We start from the raw sequence: 26,902 nt of genomic DNA, 5'->3' as shown, positions 1-26,902 counted from the left end.
CTATCTGAACCCCTTTTTTCTGACCCAGCCTTATGGTTAGCTCACTCCAAAGAAGACCCCAACTCCCCTTGCCCAACCCAATGCTTTTCTGCTTATGTTTATTTTTTGATGAAGGAGTTGGAAATGATTGATAAAGTCAGTTCTGAGCTCAAAGCATCTGTGACATCAGGCTTCCACCTCAAGCTCTGACTGATTTTTTTCATATGGGAAGAGAACTAAGAGCTTAACCCTGAGAAGTAACTAATGAGACTCAAAGATGCACTCGATCAATGCCATCAAGAAAATGTGGAACGTTTCAGAGGCCTCCTGGGACCAGCTGTCCGTGTTCCTTTTTTTATCCAGCAGTGGCTGGGTCTCAGCCTTCATTTTTCAGGAGCATTTTCTGCAGCAGAACCCAGGCCATTGTGGGCTTTAGAAGAATAATATTCTGCCTTTGTAAGAAAAGGAGATTTCCCAGGCATGCTTTGTGTCCTAGGCTTTGCACTAATTGAGAGAGAGGTGTTACCCAGCACATCTCCATTCATGCAACCACCCCATGTCTATGGCAACATTTTCCAATTTTACTTGCTTTTTTTTTTTTTAAATCTCTAAGAAGACAACAGTTCCTGTTAACAAAATGAAGCAAAATGAAATTCTTCTCAATGAAAATGAAAATGTCAGGAGAGCTTCTCTCCTCATGCTAATCCCCTGTTTGACATGCAATGACATCATTCCACAGAAGCTGGGGACAAATGTGGTGTCCGCTGTAATTATAGGGCTCAGTGTGCAGGACAAGGGAGATGGAGAGAGGTTGGGGAGCCCTTTCTGAGTCTCCCCAGAGAACACAATGGGACTCACTGACAGGGCAGTGGAGTCCTGCTGAGACAATACCAAAAGGAACAGAAATCAAAAGACTGTGTGTGTTGGCTAGGGATTCAGGATTGATTTTCAGCTGCAAACGTGCATCTATGACTGATCATCTAAGTAAAATTGCATTTACTCATTCAACTAAAACAAACTATGTTGTCATGGAACATAACACCAATACACCCAAAACTCACTCGCAAACACAAAAAAATTGGAAAAAAAGAAAGCTGTCATTTGTAAGGTTTTCCTACAATGACAATAAGAATGAATGTTGTGGTACTTCTCTAGGTGGGAGCTGAAGGTTACAGGAAGGGGTTTTACATCATCATAAAGAAGACAGGTATTTAAATAAGTCTGGAATGTGGAAGGTCCTGATTAGACAGAGAAATGAAGCATCTGGCTTTAGGAACTTCACATACAGAGAACTGATAATGCTATAAAGAAACTGTAAGCCTGAATCAATTATTGTTGAGTAATACTGTAGATTTTATAGAGTGGAAAAGGTCCAGATGATTTGAACAGTCAGAATGAATCAGCTTTTCCAGCTTTCCTAATATTTCTTATTCATTTCCTTGAGTGAAAGATCAAAAGTATTAATCACCAAGAAAGATGTCTTTAAAAAAAAAAAAAAGAATTCTATCTGAAAATCAAAAAACAAAAACAAAAACTGGATAACATCTAACAAACTATTGGTTTACAATACCAAACATCTACACATAACTTAAGAGTAAGAATGGTTTACCATTTCATGGAACCAATCAACCTGATCAGAGGACTTCTTTTTTGTATAAATGACATTCATAATTCCCTCTTAAAATATGATGAAGTGTATAAAGATGCCAAAATAGTATCACATTCTCTAAGCATAACAAATTTTCCAAATGAAGATTACAACATGTAATGATTACTTTGAGCCAGAAAGAATTAAGCAGGCTGGGGCTTAACCTCGTGGCAGATCAGCATTTACGAATTTCTCCAATCTTCATTAGAAACCCACAAAACCAGAAGACTGACCACAGTGACTTACAGTAAACAGGCAACCATACAGTAAAACGGGGAAGGGGCTGCAGTGCTCAGATGGGAAGAGGGAAGAGCTGCACCAACGGCAATTAAAATGCTCATTTTAAACACACTTCCACTTCAGGAAAACATTATTAGTAGGTAACATTTATGGGGTACTTAGTATGTTCCACTCACTGTTTTGACACCTTTCAGGTCCCACAGACACTGAATATTCATAAATCTGCAGAGGGTCACAGATGAGGAAACTGAGGCAGAAAGCACATAAGCATGAGGAACAGCTTTATTTGAACTTGGGCACTCCAGCCCGAGCCCCTATACCCTTACTATTTCTGCCAGACTCAAAGAAAGCTGGGAAGATTTGGACTCAGTTCTTAATTCCTTGCCCCTACTTGCAGATGTCAGACAGGACAGAGAAGTGTGGCCCAATGCAGTAGAAACTGATGCTTCCTTCCCGCCACTCTCTAACCCGCCTCTAGCTCCTCACCTTCACCCCCACAGAGGCCCTGCATGACAACCTGAGCCCGAACAGCCTTGTCAGGAAAAGCACCTGTAGGCAGAAGCAGCGCTTGGCAGAGTACGGTGAAGGGAAATGCTGGCGCAGACTCTCTTACAGTCGACCACATCTGTGTGATGTCAGGTTCCACTGAATTCTCCATCAGACACAGAACTCTGACAGCGAGGACAGCTCCCTCTTCCCAGGTGAGTCCCCCACCCCAGGTGAATGACTGCAGGGCCACAGGCACAGTGTGGGGTGTGCACTGGAATCTGATGTCCAGGGTCATTATGAAAGGATACAAATTGGGCCAGTTGGCAAACACTCAATCTAGACATACATTTTCCTGTCCAAGGAAAAACTATCCAGAAAAGAATCTGCAGCACAAGAAAAAAGTGAGCATGGGCTTGACTTAGAGGAAAACAAATTGGCAAGAATGGCTTTCTGTGGGGAAAATAAGACACATTGGTAGAGAAAATGGTGTTCGGTGTCCACAAGACAGCAGACGGTGTCACTATGAAATCACAGAGGACAATAAAGGCAAAATGGGCTGAAACCCAGGCAGAGATATACAAAGAAGCCACCCATAGACTGGACAAAAGAATTCAGGGAAAAATAACACCTGCATCTGAGGCAGGGAAGGACAGAAGAAGAGCACAGAATGCCAACGCTGATGCACAGAGCAAACGTGACACGTCCCGCAACACAGAACAAAGAGAACAACATGGGTCAGGCGGTAAGAAGAACAAGCTCCCTTTTAAGAGCCACTCTTATTGCTTCAAGTTGAAATGAGAAAGATACTTGGAACAAAGGATACGCTCAACACATTTTGAGGAAAATGGATGTACCTATATTCTTAAGGGAAATAAATCAGAGACGTGTGAATACCACATTATTTCTCTGGTGTGAGAAAGTGAAAAGTGTAAATGAGGACCAGAATGTATTTTAAAATAGGAGGAAAATGTTTAAATGTGGAAGAGAACAAGAGAAAGGAGAGGAGAAAAAAAAGGGGAAAAGTAAAACAATGAGCAAAGACGGAAAACATGGAAACAAAGCTTTGTAAATGGGGAAGGGAGGAAGGGCTGAAGGTTGAATGGGGGGAAGAGCCAAGTTAGATCCAGTACAAGTACACACTCTCCATGATGAATGTGACTTGTTATGTATATCTAAAATGTATTAATAAAAATCTAATGTTAAAAAAAAAAAAACTGTGCTACCTAGAAAAAAAGTCTGCAGACTAAAATGAGCAGTGGGCACTTACTAAGCCCCTCAGGGAGAACCGCGGCGGATGTCCATGGCTCTCCCCATGTCCAGGCTGTCTGGGCTCACACTTACTAACGCATTTACTTGCTTTGGTCATATCCTCCAGGCTATAAAAATGTACTTCTATGAGTAAAATTTGGAACTTTGGATAATCAATCAAACATAGCCTTATTATTAACTGACATGGGAAAAGGAAGTGGGCCTTTTAAGTGTCTATTTCATTAATCAGAAAGTAAATGATGAATGAATCATATGCAAAACAAGGAGGCTGCATACTACTAACCTGAAAAAAACAAATCTCAGGCTAGGGATGTAGCTCAGTGGGTGAGTCCTGGCCTAGCATGCACAAGGCCCTGAGCTACATTCCTAGTACCCGCCCCCGCCCCACACACACACAGGAAATCTCAGTGAGAAATGACCTAAAAGGCCTAAAAGAGACCTGACAATTATGTTAAGCATCCTCTAAGTGAACCCAGGCAAGCCAGCACTGGGGAAGTGTGTGAAGCTCGGACAACCATAGAGACAAGGATGGTCTGACTAAAATTATAGTGGGCCCTTGAGTTACGACTACTTGACATATGAACAACTTGGGTTATGACAGGAATTTTAGTTTTAACACACGACCAAAGCCTTGAATTATGATCTGAATGCAGGCTGTTTGTGCCTCCAGATGGTCTCAGATATAGATTTAACCCAGAAGGTGTTCTGGAAGGAACATTACAACATCCTTTCCTGTATGGGTTTCATTGAGAAATCCTGGATCAGCATCTCTTTAAACGATGCTGAAATTGGCCTCTATACAGGGCAGACTTTGAAGGCTGTGCAGAGGAGCCTGAGCCTTCAGCTGACAACCTGAGTTACAACCAGCCCTCAGGACACACTGAATTCCTAAGTCAGGGGTCCACTGTATGTCACAACCCAAATCTTCCAGGTCTGATGTCCAGAACTTGTAATTAATCCTGTTTGCAAGAGACCAATGAAGAGTCAACATTGTTCTCTAAATTTAAAAGATTCTTGAGTCACAGCAGAGTAGTTGAATCATTAGAAGGAAGTTAATACCTTTATGGCAATATTTTTAAATACTACAGAGTTTTAAAATAATTAAATAATATTCTTAAGTAACTTCACTGCCACTATTATTTTTAGTAAATGTGCCACTGTAACTTCACACTGATCTATATCAACTTCAGGGGGAAAAATCTCTCCATTAAACATTAAAATTGCCAATGCTATGTTAAAAAGGAAACATAAGTACAGTGACCAATCTCTGAAATGTAAAATAATAACATTTTTATAAATGTCAGCTTTAAAAAAAAAAGAGAGAAAAAAACAGAAAAAATAAACATCAGCTTTAAAGGTCACTTTCCCTCTTCTCAGGTCAGTTCCTTCTTTTTTTTTTTTCACCAGGGATCAAACTCATGACCACGCACTTGCCAGACAGGCACTTACACCACTGAGCTAAATCCCCGGCGTCAGTTCTCTCTTTTACAGGTATGAAGTAGCACTTCACTGTCTTCTCTCCTCTCCTACTTCCCACTTTTGTGACTATTTAATTAAACAGACTCTTCTCACCTTGATCGAGAGCTCCACAGCAGACTGTACAGGCGTTATGTCTCATCCACTTACTTTGCTTTTTCTTACCTCTCAGTCTTTGACACTGTATCAGATCCCATTAGACAAACAGTGTGCATTTGTGGAATGAACAGCCATGTGTACGTTTTATACTTGAATCAGCCAAGCAAGTTACTGTGTCCTAACAATGCTAAAAACTACACAAATAACATACTTTAGCACTGAAGGTTAGCTATGTGTATCAATTTTGCATGTAAACCATTTTTTTAAAATACATGAATGACTTCAGTATGATACAATGTTATTACATCACTGAATATTAAATATGAAAGGAACCTTAATGATGCGAAAGTTCAGAAATGCTAAGTAATTTTTCCACATGACACTATGGATGTACCAGTGGAAATGGGGTTAGAGAGCTCAGATTTCTGGCTCCCTCTTGCCCCTAAGGGCTCTATCCTTTGCTCTCAAGAGGCTGGCTCTTTATCAGAGCTCTTTGCCCAGTCTCGGAAAGCAATTGATAGTTTTAAGTAAACACTTTATAATACATTAATGTTTAAAGGAATCTGTAACAAAGAAATTGTTTGCTATGTAAAAATAATGACTATAGATTGTCAAGATTTCTTACATAGTTTATTTTTCAAACCTAAGAGCTAATCATCGTTTCTCAAACCCCGGAGACTTCATCTTTCATGGTGACACCCTACTCAGCCTGTGTTCCTGGCATCACCCTAAGGCTCTTTATCCAGGGACATGAGCCTGAAGTCCCTGTATGTGCATGCTCAGAGGAGAGCTGCATTCCTTCTGCGATAACTGGGCAAACACCATCTCTGAAAGTTAGGAATCCTGAAACTTAATTAAAAAAAAAAAAAAAAGACTTTACCCCTATGATTAATTTAAGCTCTTCTGTGTCTTATTTTTCTCACTTAAAGTGTTTCATTTATTTGATTTTCTTTCATTTCTTGTTAGCTAGAACATTTTCTGTAATTCGCTTCAAATTTGTGATGAGACTGCTGACCACGCACAGAAAATGGATTTGCAGGCTGAAAGATTCCAGCAATAGAAATTCCTGTCTGATGATGGAATTCTTATTTCTAGATGACCCCCGTAGTTAATCTGCCAAATTATTTCATTTATATTTATATGCTGGAATGTTATTGCAAAGGCTCCAAATCATCTTTGTTCTAGGCATAAAATAAAACAAAAATAACAGCTTAATAAGTATAACTGAAATATAATGGAACGCTTCTTTAAAAAGCAAACAATGAAATCATGTTAGACATCTTAAAATAATCCAAAACAACAACATTTGAAGAAAGAAAGGCTGTGATTGGAGCACACTGCACAAAAGGAGGTGAAAAGAAGACAACCAGAAGGTAAACAAGACCTCAGAGGGGAACGCTGTGAGTGATACAGATGAGAAAACAGCCGGAAAGGAGGCGATGGTGTAATGTCTGAGGTTGCTTCCAGTGTGACTCAGGATACTGTTGTACAGTGATCTTTTTCCATGTAAGTAAAGGAATATATTCTGAAACAATGGTTAAAGTATAGTACAGTATATGCAACTCAGCTAACCCCAATAACCCTGTAACACAGCTAAACCCAGTAACAGATTAAAGTATATGTAACCCAGTAACACAGTTGTTTATTATCATTACCAAGTATGATATATCACATACAATTGTATGAGGAGTATCTTTATATGACTGGCAGTCACCATCACCACGAACACATGAGTGAGGTGCAGTACTATGCTGTTAAGATGGCAGTGATGTCAGCAGACAAGAGGAATTTTCAGCTCCCGTTACATTCTCACAGAACCCCTGCCATATATGCAGACTGTCGCTGGCCAAGATGTCGTTCTGTGGTGCGTAACTACAACCTAAAAGCAAAGTAACACACTCCACCACCACACCCACATCGTCACAGCTTGATATACACCCATGTAAGTGGCTACATAATTTAACTTTATAACTTTGTCTATTTCTAGGATCTACAGACAGTTTGGACAATTTTAAAGCAAAGGTAGAAACCTTTTAAAAATACTTTTGCTGCTTGGATTTTGTGTTTATTAGCTCACTAGGTGGGAGGTGGTATAACGGAGAAGACTATTATCTATTTAAAATATGTTTTCATAGGCAAGGGATATAAGAGGTAAGAAGAAAAAACAGTTGAGACTTGGTATTGCCTGTTGTATACCTACCAGGGCACTGTAAATGTCACTGCTTGGCACTTACAAACTTTGAGACTTCTTTTTGAGTTACCTATAAAATTGCCATGGTCTCTTTCTCCACACTCCTTTTTCTCTATAGCAGCTTTGTTTTCTTTTGTAATATCTAGAATCAACATTCAGACACCTTATGGCATTTAGAGACAGCTGTAGTATTCTGCAGAAATAAAATCATATTAGTGTTGATTTGGCCTGCTGTTGGTCACCTCAACATAAATGGTTTGACCAGTAATGTTTCAGGAGCAAGAGCTCCCCAGGTATCAGCACATCCTCAGGGATACAGTGTGACAACCTTTAAGGTTCACATGACGACCTTGTGGCACAGGAAAAAAGCCTTGGTCCTGAATTATCCAAGGGAAACTCAATGAGATCATTCTGAGTGTGGCTCCCAAAGTGTGCTTTCCTGTTAGGTGTGTCTGTGTTATTCTGTGCTTCAAAAATAAGTGTCAGTATGTGCTTAAAGAGTACATATTTCTTTAAAGAAAAAGAAAACAAAACTGAAAATTTCACTCTAAACTGGTAGTAGTTCCATAGACCTATAATCCTAGCACTCTGGGAGGCTGAGGCAGGAGGATCACAAGTTTAACCCAACCTGGGCAACTTAACAACCTGGCAAGACCCTGTCTCAAAATAAAACATTAAAAAAAAAAAAAAAAAGTTGGGAGTTGTAGATTAATGGGAAGGCCCTGGGTTCAATCACCAACACAGAGACCATGACAGAGAAACACAGAGAGAGGAGAATGAATATTTTACTCTATTTGAGGAGAAAGAATAAAAGGTTTGTAAATTCATGTTTTCTACAAATAGTATTAACTATCTTGAGTTAATATATGAATTTGGTTTAGGAATTTGAAGTTACTTCTAGACAAATATGAGGTGTTTATTAAAAAAAGAAATGGTCACTATTAAGATTCTAAAACTTCAAAAATAATAGTAAGACAAGGAATGATTGGCAATTTTATTAGCTAGAATTTTAAATTAACTGGCCCACTGTGCTCTTATATATAAATTCTTTCAAGTTTTAAACACCTTGAAACTTTTGCAATAAACACAATATAATGCCATATCTTGATTTTAATGCACAAATTCAGTCTTTTCTGAAAACATGACCAAATTAGAGAAGGGACAACCTGAAATCATCACCTTACAGGTGAAATACCAACAGCCAATCACAGGCTGTACTGTCATAAAAATCAATTTTCTTTCTGAATCATGACTTTCTGATAACGATTACCTGTGTGCAAGTTGTACAGTGTCGGTAATAATTTGATTTAAGCACTGCTTCCCAAGGACACTCATAGCTGCGTGTTCTGACTTGTTAAATTACCTTGCACTAATTGATGGTTCACACGACAAGATATGTATAGTTGATCATGTTTATTAAAATGCAGGCTATTCTCAATTACCTATAACAAACAATATGCCTGGGATTTTTAACATATGCAATCTACAGATAATCCCAAGAACACATGAGGTTTATCCTTCAACCTTTTTTCACAACTTAGTAAATTGCTGATCTGAAGCTTTTCAAAGCTGCACAAATGTCAACACACAAGTTCTTGTTTTAGTGGAAAAAATGAAGCTATTTTCTACTTGGCATCATGTAGATAAAACATCTGTGACTTTGACTTTTGAAATATTTTCCAGACAGGTGTTTGGCATGGGGCAAACATGATTAAGTTCGTCTTGTTTGGTCTGTCCACACAGATGGGAACAGCCAGTGGCTGGGAAATCCCAAACTGGAAAATCAACCTGTGTACCCTCCAGGCCACACATCTTCCCTAAAGCTGCTAATCCTAATAGGTGGGACAGGCAGATTTTTAAAATAAAATTCTTTCACTGACATTTTTACCTAAAAGAAAAGTTGTGTTTAAGCTAAATAAAGTAGGACAAGTTCCTGTCTACACTTCAGCGATGAAGGAATTTGGTGAAAATTCATGGAATCATGAAACACAGAGCCTAGAAAACTCTGTCATCATTTAGTGCATCTCTTTATGCACCAAATTATGTCCTACAGAAATGTTATGATTAAATAAAATCAGTCAAAATTGTGCATATGTACTTTATGGCCAAACATTACGATTAAAATTAGGCAAGTTTGTACATATACATACTTTATTCTCACAAAAAATATAAGGATGCTATGGTCTCTGAACTTACTTTCCCATGGAATTCTTCTCTACTGATCACGTACTAATGTTTTGCAGAACAAATAGCAAGAAAAACACAATTTGCAATGCCTTGATCTGGGTGATTCTTTTTTATGTTTTCAGGAAAGGAAAGGTCTGATTTTCAAGGAGCCACATAGGTAACCATAGTCCCTAAAAGGGCCCAGAGCGTTTGCACAGATGAAGCTCTGTGTAGGATCTCTGAGAAGCAAGACTTCCAGGAAGCAGCTCCCAACTGTGCACTCTCCTGACTCACCCTCCACACCAACACAAGAGCAGCTGAATAGTACTCTTTCCACAATTGGAGCCTTAGGGCAGTGACCCAATTATTTCATTTCTGTACAATCGTACACGTGGACAACCTCACCTCAGTGTCTTCCGAGTTGGTCAATGAACAATTTTCCAGCACTCAGAGATGAAGGCAATCTTGGACTTAAACACACACACACACACACACACACACACACACACACACATTTCAGCAGTTCTGCTCTCACGTGGTCTCAGAGGTGAACCCTTAAAATTCATCTTTTCACTACTGAGTTGTTTAAGAAATTAATTTAGGAGGCTGGGGATTTAGCTCAGCGGCATGAGCACCTGGCTTGCAAGCAGGCGGTCGTGAGTTCTATCCTCGGTACCGATAAAAATGAAAAAGACAAAAAAAAATAGTAAAGAAATTAATTTAGGGCTGGGGATTTAGCTCAGCAGCATAAGCGCCTGCCTTGCAAGCAGGCAGTTATGAGTTCGATCCCTGGTACCGATAAAAAAAAAAAAAAAAAAGAAAAAAGAAAAATTAATTTAAATGCAGGTTCAAACTAAGGAACACTAGTTTGGGTCACGAAGAAAATTTAAGGCCTCAAGATCTGTTACATTCATGCTCCAATTTGAATAAATACTATTTTAGTACAGATGTCAAAAAATCTATGTGCACAAGAATATTTCAACAAACAGAATTTTCAGAAAGACCCTCTTGTAAAATTCTCATTTGGCACATATTATAGACTGATTTAGTTATTTTATTTATACACTCAAATGTAAACAACTCTCAGGCCAGGATTTATTTACAAGTCTTCTCCACAGCCTGCACAGTTAAGGATGAAACTGTGCCTTGCTGCTAAACATAAATATTTAACAACAGATTAGCTGATAATGGGGCACTTTCTAAAGAGATAAACTGTATAATGTGAAAAGATTATCTCCTTTCCAAGGAGTGTAACTATTCTCCTCCATCTCTTTTCTGTCTCACTTTCTGATGTGTGCACATGCACACACACAGAAAAATTAAACCAATTCTAAGTCACTTGAGCATCTAATGGGACCCCTGGGACTTTATATCATCTCTTCCTCCTAAATTGTGCTGCCAAAATTCTTACCTTTTAAGCTGAGAAACTAGAATTCTAGATAAAGAGTAGCAGCTGCAATACCTATAGGTAAACATCTAGTACAATTAAGCGAAAAAAGTTCCATTAAGTGGTTTTCATTGGTCTTTCATAAATCACAACTTATAGCCTTGGAGTTAGAAAAGGAAAAAGGACAAATGCTTGAAACAGCTAAGAAGCTCCACAGTAAAACTGTTAACCTGGGCTGCCGAATTTATTTCATGTCTAATTTTACTGCTATCAGGTTAACTTCCCCAAATGTGACACTTCCATCAATTGACACTTCAAGAACCCCAAAGCACTACTGATGAGGAGCAGGCTACCTGGGGAAGCCCACTGCTCTTGAGAGCAGCTGCACCAGCGTGGAAGGTGACACCGGGAATCTGGGAATTAGAATCAAATGCTCCACAGTAGCTTGTTTACTCTGAGCCCCACAGAAAACCTGTGTTAGTATTAAGAAAGAGAAAGTCGGCTTAACAGCAAAGTGTGGTCCAGGGGACCTTGTTGTCTCCTGACAGGAGAGGCAGTCCTTAGCACATATCTGCATACCATGTTGGCAGCTCAGGAATACACTCAGGAATTGCTAGAGGCAATCCCTATTGAGTCTTTAAATGAGACATGGTGCCCTGAGTGTTCATTTTTAAGGATATGCATACATTCATGGTATATGTTTGTTTAGGCCCAGGGCCTCATACATGTCAAGCACATACCTCACCCTGAACTACAGTGCCACCTCCTAATCACGGACTTTTAAAGTCATACGTACATTCTCTTGTTGCATTTTCCACAAGCTTTCATTTCACCCATCCTAACTGTAGATAATCCTTTAACCCACGTTGGAAGGGTTTATTAAAATAACATTATTTTTGTCTCGTATTTATGTTAATTTCCCTCCAGGGGAGCTTCTTAATTTCTCACAAGTCTCTAGGACTAAGGAAATCTGACTTCACAAGCAGCAGAACTCACCCTTCCACTGCAGCCAGGGAAACAAAAGGCATAAGCCCTGGAGGAGGACAGTGTGGGGATACTTGATGGCTGCCTTGGCAGCATTTAATTAGTCCCGCATTGCCACTGGGGGTGGGGTGCTGATACCTGACTAACTTGCCATTGTGACTAAATCCACAGTTGAACAATTAAACAATGTTTGTTGTAATTCCCTTCTCATTCCCTCATTTAATTATATAAGTAAAATCTCAATTCCCCCCACCCCCGTCAATGCACAGAGTTTGTGAATTAGGAAAACACTGTGAAAGACAGCATAGTGCGTTTCAAAACTGTCGATGACTTATTTTCCCACCTAAATTATGAACATCTTCCATCTCGCTTTTACAGTCCCACCTGTACTAGTAAACACTCAAAAACACCATGTACTTGACATGGTAGAAAATAATCTAGTTTATGCTACCATAATTTAGTACTCATCTTCTACCATAATTTCTAGTATGCTACCAGAAATGCAGAAAATGTGCCAAGAGGAAGATGCAAACAGAGGTAGTAACAGTAAAGGGACACTAGCTGCCTGGTGATTTGCTGTTGTCACGTGCTTTCAGAAAGCGTCCACTGGCAGTGATTGTAAGAACTCTGGTCTGTGAAAATGAGGGCAAAGCCCTGACATCCAGATTCGGGAACCCCTGAAGCTGCTTTAATGGAGGGTTACAGATGCCCCCTAAGACAATTCCTGCGCCCAGGCCGCCAGTTTCCTGCCTGTGCCTGTCTGCACTGAGTGGCTCCACAATACCCATTAGGAGCCGCTGGAGAGCCATTATGGGCGGCAGACTAAACCATCCTTTTTACTCTTTTAAGAAAAGTAAGATGAAAAGGAATTTCTAGGGTGGTCTGAATGAGCCATCATTAACTACCCTAAGGAATGGAGGTGCCCGAACACAGCAAGTAAACATTTTTTTCTTTCTTTTTAGCCATGCCCGCACCAAAAAGAAAGGAGGCAAAGAAAAATTACAATTATCCACCTAGTGTGTGAGGATGCAAAGAATTTTCTGAAATTTCAAAGTTGAGCAAGATGTAAAAGATGCAGGAATTAACAGTTTGTGCTGTGTACACTACAAAGCTCTGGCGCTCCTCCTGGAAAGGTTGGTTCTCTGATGATCTCAAAGGAAGCAGGCTGTGGGCCACAGCCTGAATGGGAGCACTGGGCCAAAAGCGAGTAGCACAGGAGCTGCTGATTGCTGGGCCTCCCAGCACCAGGGCAAGGCTCAGGGCAGGGGGCAAGGGAGAGAAAGCTAGAGATTTGCATGAAAATGAATCTCCTTTCCTTCTCAGATGCTTTGACCTCAATGGATATTAAACAAAGGTCTGGCTAGGACAACAAAAATGAGGCTGTCATTTTCTTCTAATACCAGGACTCCTGGGATCACTTCAAGTCTTGATGCAACTGAGAAAAGCTGAGCAAGCCATGGGGGCGTGGGGACAGGCACCCGTGAGTGTGCCCTCTGACAGCGGAAACACAGGACGAGTGTCTGCTCTTTCTCTAAAATCACAGGTTCCCTGAGTTGTTAGTCCTTTGCATGCCATGGGGTCATATATTTGTTTTTGTTTGTTTCTTTGTTTTTTGGTACCAAGGACTGAACACATGACTTCATGCTTGCCATGCAGCCACTTATGCCATGGAATAAAATCCCTGGGGGGGGGGTGTCATATATTTGTGCTTTATCATTTAAAGGTTGAGAGTGGGAATGAAACTATACCTATTACTCCTGTCACAGAGCAGTTGGTACATCCTAGGCACATACAATTAAGCCATGATGCTACACAATGACAGACTAAATATGCAAGTCCAGACAGAAAGATGATTAAAAATATTCTAAGACTCCTTTCTAAGAGCATTTTAGCATCTTCTTATCACTCTGACAAATATTAGTTGCAAAATCTTGCTTCATTAACGTCAAAGGGAGGAGAGGATCTACATGACTGAAATTCAAAGAGCTGACTTTAATTCTCCATCAAAAGCAATCTCCTGGCAGGTATTTTGAGCAGTCACTCAGCACAAATCTAAAGATGCTCAGCTGTGGTTTGTTTATCTTCCATAGAAAAGGCCTGGGTTTTTAAACAAAACCACGCATCTCCACATTGCAAGATCATTCATATTGTATGAAGATTTTTGTGAGGATTATCTACAAGTTATAAAACTAGTGACAAGGTATAAACATGTTAAGATCTTATTTATTCAGCTGACTGAAAAAATAAACCTCAGGAAATCTTCATGTATTAGAATTGCTAAGCTATATTCACCTGTTGATGGAGAGAATACAAATCAGAGCCGTGGGGTACAGTGGAAGTTGCTCAGGGGGAGCCCACGTGCACACACATGGGGCCATTTTGCAAATACCCTACAACCTGCTCTGTCCTGCTCCGCCAGCTCTATGGCAGCCTCTCCTTTTTGATCTCATGTCAAAGGACCTCACTAAGCCTCATCACAGAATGTTGCTGCACCCTACACATGGCTAGAGGCTTGGTGTCATCTAAAGGTAATGGTTCCTCTGAGAAACACCGTTAGTATAAATAAATTATCACACGAAATTACCACAAATATCTAAACTCAGCATTTTCCACAGATAATAATAATCACCAAACACACAGGTCATGTGAGTTACATTAGTTGATGTTCACTGTTTGACACAGGATGGAAACTTCTAAGAATTTTATGCACATTAGTTCATTGAGTCCTACTGAAAATTCCAGACAGAAGTTGAGCATGTCCATGTGCAGGCAAAAAACGTGGAGGCAGAGAATGGCTAAGGACCATCTGAGAATGGCTAGCAGATCCATGGCAGAGCTCAGATCACACTGTGGAGTTTGGTTCTTAATCATTATGCTACACTACCGGAGTAGAATTCAGTTAGCAAAGCATTTGAACTCTTTTAGTGAGCAAATAAAAATGGAAAAAGGAGGGAGAACAGCACAAGTGGATTTTTAGTTTGGTGTCTGTTACGGTTTATATCTGGATGTCTGCTGAAAGACTCACATACTCAAAGAATCGGGGGTGTGAAGAAAGGGTATATCTCCCTTCTCAGTTCTTCCCTTCATGTCCAGTTCTCTGCAATGCCATCCTGTCTTGGAGCCAGCCAACCATGAACTGAAACATGAGCCAAACATAAACCTCTTTTCCTTTAAGTTGCAGGTGGCAGGTATTTTATATTAGCAATGAGAAAGTGATTAAGACAGTGTCCTTTGTCCAGGCAAATGGGTTTTATGTATTTATCATTGGAAATGGTGCCTGTCAACCACAGGGTAGGCATTCCCTGTAATGCCCAGGAGATGTCCTCTTCCATTTCTTTGGGAAAGAAGTGATAGGCAAGGAAAATATTAATGCATAAATTAAAAACTTACTGGCTATCTTTGAATTTGTGAATGTAAGAAATGTCAGATGGATGCTCTATTTCCAACAGACTCAGTACCTGAACTGTCATTTGAAGAAAAGATTTTCGAGGATTCTTGTGAGAGAACCTAGCCTTTTCTCTCAGGGGATAGTGCTATCCAGGCCAGTGCCCATGTAACCAGCAAGGCCTCATAGGCAGGCTCACAGTGGGTGCTCGCTGAGTGATCTTCAGGTAAGTTGGTACCACCAAAGGTTCAAGACCAGAGGTGACTATTTCAAGAATCACAGTGTTCTAGAGTTGAACAGATTCTAAATGCTCTTGAACAAGACCTGAAAACCTAAGAAACAGCCTCACTCTATCTACAAACCACATTACAAGGGAAAAACTAGAACAAGGGAACAAACCTTGCAGTGTCATCAGTGCAGTGCACTCTGAGGCTATCGCCAGACTTTTATATGAAAACTGATGCCTAAAAATAACAAAAAGTGTAATATCCCAGTATGAATATAAAATAGATGCAACAACCTGAATCCTAATCTACTGTGCTGGAGAAGGCAGAGAGTAATTTACTATAACTCCAGTCTGCAACCTCACTCCCTCCCCTCAGACTGAAGCCTGTATCTTGGATTTGATGCAGGGTGCTGGACTTTTGCCGAGTTGTATGTGATTTCTCTCGTAAGGATATAAGCATGATACAGGTAATGATTTTGTTTTGTTCATCACTTTGGTCTCATCCACCCCATATCCCATAGTGCCCAGCACATTGTAGCTGTCATTTAAGAAGTTTCAACTGACTAAATCATGATATATGTCTATTTCATGAAATGCTGAGGTACATGAGTTCACTTTTACAGAATCTAGTAAGTGAGAAAGAGACCACTTGTCTTGGATCCTCTTAGAAACAGGATTAATTTTGTGTCTCCACTTTGTTCAGGAAAAGCTACAGACTTCCTGAGGCCCAATCCAAGAATCATCTTGGGATGTCCATGCAGCATTATTTAGAAACAATTCAGTGCTCCAGTCCTCTAGCACTTCTTCTTTCTAACATACACTTACCCGAAACTGAGTCATAGGTTGGGGACCCGAGGATATTGGAGACTCTAGATTGGATTTTTGTATTAGGGATGCTCAATCAGTACAATCCATGCAAATATTTCAAAGTCCCAAAACTCTAAAGTCTGGAGCCCTTCTAGTCCCAAGCATTTGGGATCAAGAATATTCCACATAAAGTATAGTGTTGGTGAGTGGCCTTCTTCAGGCTCTCCATACAGGGGCATCACTAGAATGGCTCCAGAGGGAGGCTGGGCCTGCATACGAGGGAGAGGGAAAGTTATAACATCAGGCCTGTCTCCAGTCTCTACGCACAGCACTGATACAGCTAAGCCAGACACAGAGTACATCAGCCTAAAGTGGGAATTTGATCTTTCCAGTCTACAATAATACTACTAGCTAGATCTTTGGCCAAAAAATGATTTATTCTTCAGAAATTCTTTTAACTGTTTATTCTGTAATACATAGTTGTGATTCCGTCAATCCATCTGTGAGTGAACACAATGGGAAATGCATGGCTTGTTTACAGAAAAATTAAAAAGTAGTTTAACAAATGGTCATAGTAAGAATGCCAAAAAATGTAAAACTTGACTTTTACATGTGCAAATAAATGTACTTGTTGGTAAAGGTCAGTTTTCTTATTTTTCAGTGAGATGTTTTAAAATGTTACTGAGATTTTGTTAGACAAAATTACAACACAGTAACAAAAGAACCTTATGCCGCACCTTTCCTTTGGCAAACTAAGTGCTGTATGATAGTCTCTGGATCACATTTACATTTCTCTCTTTCTCTCTCAATGAATGTAAAGTTACTTAAGAGCTAATTTTTCACAAGCCTTTGTAGCAAGTCTGATTTTAAGTTTGAAGAATTTTTTTCCTAAGGTTTTCTTTACATATTCACTCAATTCCATGCTCAACAACAACAGTTCACTTGGATAACTGAAACGTATGAGATTTTGTTCTAACATCCAATTCAAAAGGAACCCCATGGGCATATAACTGCAGCCAAGTATGATTCATGAAGGCACTGACTTTCCATGAAAGTAGTTTCAAATCTCAAAATGCGCAGGATAATGGAATATGAGTTCATCATCCAAAAAAGGCTGAACCTCATTCCTGATGTTTTATCAATGCCAACAAAGTTAATAATCACAGAACAAAAGCATACAGATGGATAGATACAGAGGGTACAACGCAACACGGTTTCAGTGACAGAGTATTTAAGAAACACATCTGGTTTCGGGTGTCTATGGGCCAGGAACTGTGATCAGCTAGTAGGAACATAGGTCACAGCTCCTGCGGGAGAAGAGACAGCTCAGCATGAACACAGTCAGCCCCAGCGAGGCGCTGATCAGCAGAACACCTTCATAAAGAACAAATGTTTGTGTCCTTACCTTTAATTATTCTTAGAATTCTCTCTCATTTCTGAAAGAAAGGCTATTTTAACTGAGCACGAAATGTCAGACTCTTTTACCCACACTGAGAATGGTTAAGTGGTAATGCAAAGGTGGGGACAAAGCAAAGCTAAAATATTCAAGCACAATTCACTCTGAAGGGCCATAGATGTCTCCTTTACACCTTGAGAGAAAGGAATTGTGGGATTCCGGGGATACCCAGTTTGTATTCCTAATTTCATCTGAGCAAAATTAACATGTAAACAGTTTACAATCCCTTGAGCTCAAGAATATAATGAGAGTAATACATAAATACATACATATTACCCTAGACCTGAAGAGCTTCTCACTAAGAAGCTACACAGTAGATAACTCACACAGAGATAATTTAGAGTTGACTTTCTTAAACTGAGGCTACAGCTGACTTATTGATAAAAAGCAAATACAAACAATCCTTTAGCTCCAGGTAAAGACTTTCAGCCAAGGACCCTGGTTCTTTTAAATTCTAGACTAATAATACCGAACAGAGGCCTCACCTGGGACTTCAGGAGAGAATCTTGCAGAGTGTCGAGAAACAAAAAGTTTGAGTTCTTGGTCCAAGTTGCACTCAATCAAGTTTGTGTCCCATGATCGGATCCCTAAGGAAGAGAAGAAAGAGAGTTGACAGAGTTCCAGTTAGTCACTTGAGTGGTTTGGAAAACATCATTGTAAAATTTCTCAGACTTTAGGGGAGGATGTGGAATCATTTCTGAAGAGCCTGATGACTAGTAGTGAATGCCCACAAAACAGGAAGGCTGGGGGAGTCTCTCTGCCAGGCCACAAGGGTGGGATAACTAGCAGTGGGGACTGAACTTCTGCCCTTCATAAAATATAAATGCTGCTTTGCAGGAAGAGTAAAAGAAAACAGTTATTAGGAAAATGACAGACTCTCTTCCAGGGAGGGAATAGAAAGGGCAGGAAGATGGCTGGGTTTTGGCAGCTAAGAGACCACCAGGCTATCTCTAGCTTTCTAACAATCCATTTGTAGGTAGAAAGAAAGTGTAGAAAGCAGGTGGGGAACAGAAGGAGGGGCAGCTATCAAGCCTGGATCAGTTTTTTTTTTTTTTTTTTAAATGATGCTCTAGTAGTATGAATATATGACTTCTTTCTGGTCCATCCCATTACTGATCTTGGGCTTTCAACCCCTGGATAGCAACCTCTTGTTGATCCCTGACAAGCAGGCTGGAGCTTGTGACTAGGCTGAGTGTTCTCTCAGGACTGGCACGCCATTGTTCATGATTGTTAGTTACAATGAATTTTCTTATCAAGAAACAAAGAAATGTGGTGAATTTTATTTATACTTTATAAAACTTTGATAGAATTGGCCATGAACTTCCTTTCAGTTCAGATTTCCTTTCACTAGCTTGGAGAGAACATCGGGAAAGAGTAGCAAAGGCCAAGAAGTAAACGATAGTGGCTTCCTGTGTTCGTGCCCCTGCCTCAACAATCTCTTTCTTCCTCCACCTCCTCATCCTGAAGGCGATATACAGAGGGAAACCCAGGAACCATGAGACAAGCGAGAGAAACTGGAGGAACCTTAGAATTTGGGAGACTGTCTGTTTATTTATTTTTCCAAATAGCTGGCTCACGGTGGGGCCAGTGTGTCCTATGCATGAGTGCACCCTTTGACAGAGCATGCTCAACTGGCAGGAACAAAGCGCTGGAACAACAAACACGTCTTGCCTACCTCCTCTGGGCAGGGGCTCAAACCTAGCTATAACACTGCAAGTGAATTATATCTAAGGAGCCAGAAATTTAATCATTTTCATTGGTCAGCAATGTTGCATGCCGACCTCAGTGTTCAAATTGCAGTGTATTAAACACATCTCTAAATCCTTAATATATATGTTTACCTCCATTTATAATTAATTTTATCTTGCAAAGAATCAAGGTATCATATACATGTGCCAAATACAAGATTCTGGAAACTCCATTCACTGCTCAACACTATCTTCCAATAACATTAACTATGAGGAAAATTTCTAAATAAATGTTCGTTAACCAAAAGCAAAAATTTTATATTATCAATGGAGATTAATTCAGGTGTGGAAGAGTTAAGCTTCCCAAAGAAAGGCTAAATTATGAGGGGGGAGTTTTATGGGTCTCCCTGGAAACATTAATGGTCTCAGTTTGCATTTGTGCTAATGGAGTATTTAAATTTTAACAAGAAAGGCATGTTGAGATCTTGCACATCTTTTTAGTGCAGAAATGATAAATGAGTTCTTTTTGTTTCCTGGAGAGCTTGACAGGTTGAGAGGTCTGAATTCATTAGAATATTTTACTTCAACATACACATTATATACTAGCCCAGTGTGAAAAATCATCGAGTTTCTGTCTGAGTTGCTTAATTGGTATTGCTGGCTGAAATGTCTGTGCTGCAGGTTGGAGCCCCATTTTGTCATCTGCCTTGTCAAGCTCGGTCAGTATGTTAACAAGGAGATGTATGTGTTTAAATTGAATTCATACAATTTTTCTGTCTTTGTTCTAAGTAATGCCTAAATTGCTACATTATTTGAATGACTTCATCTGGGGTTATAAACACACTTGCTCTGATGTTGCTGTTTGGCATTCTTCTTCCTTTTTGCTTCAATTAATTGGTCTTGGTACAAGCAATTAAATGTTTGCTTATAAACACATATGTAATATATTGTACAATATTATAAATTTAACATTAACTAAATTATAATGTTTATAAATTAGCAATGGAAAAGTATTATGAAATTCATTTAATAATTTTGTATTATACCAGTAAACAATTGATAAAAATATTTCTCATTTTTATGATCTCAACGAAACTAAAAGTTTAGGGTTCTCTTTCTAAAAGACTAATTTCCAGCCAAATTATTTCATATCAATGCACATCACTGCTACTACTCATAAAATAAAGATCATGATGGGCTTACTAGTTACTGCAGTTGGAAACAGACCACTTTTTATACTAATTTTGGAAATAAAATATTTAGTAATTACTTGTGCCTTCTGCTGGGTAATATTAGTGCAGGCAAAGAGTATTCTCAATGAAGGTTCATGTGCATTTAATAGGTTTCTGTATGTCCACTCCATGCCTAATGCAGAGTCAACCGCTGACACATTAAAGTTCAGAGGATAAAAAACTGCTGGCCATTCCCACATTCTTCACTCTGTATGTCCCCAACTGCAGTGGATACCAGGGAAAAGAGGTCTGAAGCAGCTTTCAGAAGCTAGTCATCTTGGTCTGTGATGGGAACAGAGAATCCAAGATAAACTCCCAATTCTTTTTCTGACTGTCCTCCCAATCCATCCCAAGTCAAGCTCTTCCTTGAGGCTCTGCTTAGCCAGCAAACTCAGATGACAGCCCAGGGTGCCCAGGTGGGTAACAGCTGCTCACAACGCTAACAGTTGGAGGCAGTGAACCACCACTTTTTAAATGCCTAGGCCCCAAAGGGCATCTGTCATCCTGAAGAGCATCCCAGGCTACTCTCTGATTGTAGTCGGAGAAGGAAACACTGTCACTGGGTCCATCCTTACAGACAGGCAAGCACGAAAAGAGCTTTTCTTCTCAGTTCTCTGGGCTCCCATGAAATACACAAAAAGCAGGCAAACATGCACAGGGCATTTCCAGATGAAAAAGAAGAAAAGGAAAGTGGGAGAGGGAGGGGTGATCACAGACCCAGCTGGCATGAGAAAGGGGGAAGAGCCAGGTATCCTCGCCATCCACAGGCTGGACTGAGCCAAGCTCCCCCATTTATGCAAGCAGTTTGCAAGATGGTTTAATGAAACCAACAGCTAAAAATAAAACAAAGGCTAACCTTTAAAGACAAAAACAAAGAAACAAAAACGTAACCAAATCCTGCATTTCTTACAGAGACAGTGGATTAGGAGGAAGCCCAAGAAATAATTGCATCACATGTTAATGGCATGGTAATGACTCTACTGGGTTCTGATGAGTTATTTTTTTCTATGTGCTTTGATTGTTTCTCCTGAGAAATAGGTATTTTGATTATTTTCTGAAAACACATAGTTAATCTACAAAACATTCTATCTGTAATACTATGTTGAAATATAACCTGAAGCCACAAACTACAGAAACAATTAAAAAGGAAATGTTAAGGAAGGCTTTATTTTTCAAAGGAAACCTTCCGTTTTTCCCCTTAACCTAACCTTCAATTTGCTTTTTCCTGTTTTAAGACAGCAAATTTTTGTTCATAACATATATGTCATATGTAATACAGACAATATCTTACATACACAGCTCATAGCTTCAAAGCATTGATAATAATTCAGCTCTTAGATAACGTTTTGCTACAGTGGCAAACAAAAAGTACTTTATAATAATTTTGTTTATTGGTCTAAAAGTTATTTTAAAAAGTAAACCCTTAAAAAAAAGTAAGCCCTAGGGGCTGGGGATTTAGCTCAGCAGCCTAAGCACTGCCTTGCAAGCAGGCAGTCATGAGTTCAATCCCCCGGTACCGATAAAAAGGAAAAAGACAAAAAAAAGTAAGCCCTTAGAGAAGATTAACAATGAATCAGCAATTTAATAACCTTAAATTCGGAGATGGGCATGTGTTCATCATGGTTCACCTTGGTATGTGATACCAAGTAAGTACAACAAGTGGAAACCTATGTGCCTTTTTACTTTGAGAAGTATAGAGATAATATAAAAAATCTAATGCTTCTGAACATTCCATTTAATTCCTATAATTTTTAGTTTTTGGCTTTTTCCTGTTGAAATGAAAATGAAACTCCTAAATTTTCCTTGGTTCTTAATTCTTTTTACAATTTTAGACAATACATTCAATACAGTAACATCAGAATGTTACAATCAATCAGCTCAATTTACAACTAAAAATCTAGGGCTACAGATGTTACACACATCTATCTTTTTCAGGAGCAAATCTTGTTGATTCCCAGTGTTAACCAGAAGAAAAGACACATTCTAACAGTAACTAAAAACATCAAATTGATACTTAGTATTCCTTGTTTTCATTCCTTTAAAGGAATAATGTGAAACAATGAACAGTCATTTCACAAGGCTGTAGAATTCAGCCTGCAAAGAATAGAACATGCAATGTGAGTATTAAAATAAACCCAGGAGTGACTGGCTAAACCCACCCTGGCAGCTAATTAGGGAGGGTCCAAAGGAATTGCCAATGAATGATAGATAGGCGATAGCCACAATGTCTTGGGATAGTCTTGCATAACTAAATAAGGTTTGTTCAGTCAGAGGAAGCATTGTTTTAATCTCTAAAGAAGAAACAACAAAATGCAATTATTAATGCCTTTTGAATATAGCTGAGAAAACGAGAATGTGTATCTTTTCTTTGGTATCAACAAGCATTTACTAATCAGGCCTGTGGGCTAGCTACGTTACCACTGTCTCTACAGACCTACAGATGATTTTTGAGGCTTCCCAGGGAACCTTCCTAATCAAATGGCAAGAATCCAATTCACCACAGTCTCAACCCCACAGAGCCTCCCTTCAGATGGGAAGGAAAATAGGAAGAGTCACAGATGAGGAACTGTTTTCCCAGCTTGCACACGCACAATCAGAGCTAAGCTCCCTGGAGCAGCTCCATCTTGCTTCACATAACAGAGCCTGAAGGCACCAGGGACAACAGCAGTGGCATCAGAGTGACCTCTGCAGGAGGCCCAGCTGGGACCTGCTGGCTCAAGCAGCAGCAGCAGCCGTGCATCATGCACAGGGAAACAGCCTGATACCCTGTTGCTAAGTCATCTCAGACTATCTGAAAAGCCAGGGGAAGCACTATTCTCATTTAGCACTGGAAGGGCCTGCAGCATGAGCTACACCCTAGCTCAGGACCCAGGAGGGCAATCTCCAGAGCAGCGGCATCTGTTACTGTGCACAGGAAATGGCTCTGCTCACTCACTTGGTTGATTCTTAATGGGATCGATACAGCCATTTCGGAGTTGATGTAAAAAAAAACAAAAAAAAAACCCTGACCAAATTAGAGAATTAAAAATTATGAAGGATGATGATCACAGAGGGAACAGGGTTGGGAGCACTTCTGGGATTCCAGTAATGCCTGTTTCTCATTTGGATAATACAGGTGTATTAATTTTGTGAAGATTAATTGAGCTGCTCATCTGTGATTTGTGCGTTGTGTCTAACACTTTAATAGAATTTTTTAAAAACTTTCAAATGTCAGGAAGACAAATCTGAATTTTATACTAGCACCTGTAATAAAAAGGAGTTAAGATAGGAATAGTTATTTGCCTGCATCTATTTTCTCCTCCAACAGAAGGTCTTGAATAAACCTCCTGAGGAATGGGGCGCTGAGAGGATGATCAGCTGAGTAACAAAGCAGGAAGACAATCACTGTGGAAGGTGACTGCTGGACCACCTCCCCACGTGGGGCGCTGCCCACAAGTGGATGACTACAAAGGCAAGCTCTGAAAATCGCTGCGTCCAGCTCTCTCTCTGATGTTCGCCTGCCCTACACTGAGACCATGACATGGTCAGAAAAGGAGTGACGCTGCAGTCCTCACACTCCCACTCAGTCTCTGCTAAGTGCTGTGACCTTGAGCCGGTCCCCTACCCTCCGATCCTCTTCTGGGCCCCAGCTCTAAAACAGGGAAGATGGTCCTGCTCCTTCATTGGATAGTTAGGAAAATTTTGTAGACAAAAAGCATTTCCTAACTATTAATATTTCCCAGCAGTGCCATGGACTGATAAAAAAAAAAAAATACAAAGTCACTGAATCCCACAATAGCCACACCCAAAGTCAGTACATATGAAATGTGCGTCTAAAGTAAATTTGAACAGATCAGACCCCAAAGGCCTATGGCTTGCAAATAGTTATACAGATGTTCAAATAAGGCATTTTACTTTTGAAATCTCATTCTTGAATTTCTTTTTTCCGAATGCAGTAACATGATTGCTTTCTGCTCACATTTTTGGTTTGTTTTGCTTTGCTTTTTAACAGAAAAGGAAAATCAGTGCTTTAAAGTTAAACAAAAGAACCAGGTCTGAGACTCCAGTCCCCACCCAGCAGCCTTTTGTTCTGGGGACAAGTGGCCATTTCTAAATGCAGAGGCAAATGACAAGCCTTCATTCATTCACTTATTTATTTTGTCCATCCAAACCAAGGTTTTTCCTCCTTCTCTTTTGGGGCGAAGGGGAGCGGGAAGGAGGGCTGCGTGAACGCCCTTTGTCCGCCTCGGGCTGCCGTAGAGACCGCAGTGCGGACTGCACCACGCCCACCAGCCGGTGTCTAAGGCAAAGACGCTTCAGCACCACCCGGGAAAAGAGAGCAGGGACAGGGCTGCGCAGGGACCCGGCGACGTCCGTCGGGACGAGGGAAGCGCCAGGGCGCCGAGGGGAAAGGACAGAGCAGAGACCAGAGCTGCCCACCCAAGGGCTCCAAAGGCAACAAAGCCGGGCCCTGGGGGAGCTGAGGCGCTCACCCCCGCCAGTCCGAAGCTCCGCAGAGCGCGCAGCCGGCCAGCCGCGCCTGAGGGGGGCGCCGCAGTGCGGGGGGCAGGTGCGGGCACTGCGGCAGCCGGGGCGGGGCTGCCGCGCCCGCCCGGACCCTCTCGGCCCCGCCCAGGGCGCCCGCGAACCGCTACTCGGCCTCTGCAGAGCGCCCGGGTCCCCGCTGCCCACCCTCCGCCCGCCCGCGCTCACTCCCGGGCCGAGACTTCTCCGAGCAGCAGCCGCACCCTGCAACTTGGGGGTCCATTGTCCTTTCAGAAAGCGGCAGCCAAGACCCCGGGGCGGGGCGCGGCGGGAACCTGGCGCGGGCGGACTCCATCTCTGAGCCCCGAGGGTGGGGGAGCGGGCGTGGCACTGGACGCGCCGAGTCATCCCGAGGGAAGACAGGATCGGGAAGTTTGGCACCAGAAAAGGCATTTTGGGGTGCAAAGGCGCCTGACGAGGATGACTCCCATACGGGCCCTGGCACATGGTGTTCAGCCAGGTCTGCAGCCCAGGCGGGAGGAGCGCGGAGAAGAGCAGTGGCATAGGGTCCCCACCCCCACCCGCGGCTGCGGCTTTATCTCGGCGTCGGCCCCTGACACCTGCTTTGCATTTAGCAGGCGAGGCGGTGGCCAGCTCCGGGCTGCAGACCTCGCCAGGTGACCGATTTCTCAAGGTTATTACGGACTCTACCTCTAGATCTCTAACGAAAAAGTCTAGTCATTCGGGTAATTCTCCGCAGTGGACTCAGAACAGAATCCAGATAGCGCCTCGGGAGGTGGCCCGCGAGGCGTGGGTGCGGGGCGCGCTGGACCTGCAGGGTGGCGTCGCGCCCTGGGTGGGGTCGCGTCTGCGCGTGTCCCTTGGGTGCGGGGCCGCTTACCAAGCTCGATGTTGCCGATCGCACGCCGCAGGTGCTCCTCGGTCACCGTCTCGCCGACCACCACCAGCAAGTAGAACTTGCTGTCTAGGAAGCGGTGCGACAGGCTGGGCGAGGTGGACGCCGCCGGGTTGGCGATGCTGCCGGATGGCTCCGGCTCGGTGGCTTCCACCACCACGGTCGCCATCCTGCCGACCCGCTACGTCTCGGCGAAGTACTCGTCTCCCGCCGCTCCTCAGCTCTGCGGCAGGAGAAAGGATTATCTCCGAAGGTGCTGCCGCGCTCCGCCCCCTGCGTCCCCCCGCGGCGCGGCGCGGCGCCGCCTCCTCTCCGCCCTCTCCCAGCGCCGCGGAGAGTGCGCGGCCGAGAGGAGCGGGAGTGCGCAGGGCGGGGAGGCGGCGCCGCTTTTATATGGAGACTAGGCACGGCGCCCGGAGGAGGAGGAAGAGGAGGAGGAAAGGACCACCCGGCACATCCTCACGCGGTGGCTGCCTCTGCGCCTCCAGCCCTTGGCCCAGGGCTGATGTCATCCGCAGCAAATCATCTCGCCCGCGGCCCGGAAGCTGGAAGGACGAGGTGCGCGGACAATGGTCTGGGCTGGGCCACGAGCCAAGGGCCAGGGACCCGCAGGGTTCCCGCTGCAGCCCCAAAGAGGGAAGGCGCTGTCAACCTACACCCACCCTCCATTCACACTCCCACCGCCCGCTCCAACCCGCCACCCCTCCCCCTTGCTGGAAAACGGAATGAGTTTCCATTTTTCAGAGCGGGAATCTTTTCTACATCCCCGAGGTGCACGAAGTCAGGACTATGCCTCTGTC

General features: G+C 41.9%; 1 protein-coding gene across 1 annotated transcript in view; it reads right to left on the bottom strand.

Moving 5' to 3' along the window:
- The window catches only part of Map1b (microtubule associated protein 1B), a 103,538-nt gene extending 77,110 nt beyond the window's left edge, over positions 1-26,428 (bottom strand). The window contains exons 1-2 of the mRNA XM_003461607.4: positions 26,088-26,428; positions 18,288-18,389 (exon numbers count right to left, since the gene is read on the bottom strand). Of these exons, the coding sequence (XP_003461655.1) occupies positions 18,288-18,389; positions 26,088-26,271 (286 nt within the window). The 5' untranslated portion in view covers positions 26,272-26,428. The remainder of the gene's footprint in view (positions 1-18,287; positions 18,390-26,087) is intronic.
- Between the last annotated feature and the right edge of the window lie 474 nt (positions 26,429-26,902).

The sequence above is a fragment of the Cavia porcellus genome, unplaced genomic scaffold, assembly GCF_034190915.1.
Source record: "Cavia porcellus strain 051 isolate PalLab524CR breed Dunkin Hartley unplaced genomic scaffold, mCavPor4.1 scaffold_11, whole genome shotgun sequence".
NCBI classification, from domain to species: Eukaryota; Metazoa; Chordata; class Mammalia; order Rodentia; family Caviidae; genus Cavia; species Cavia porcellus.
The sequence above is the reverse complement of the archived record's forward strand: the minus strand, read 5'-3'. Positions and strand labels throughout refer to the sequence as shown.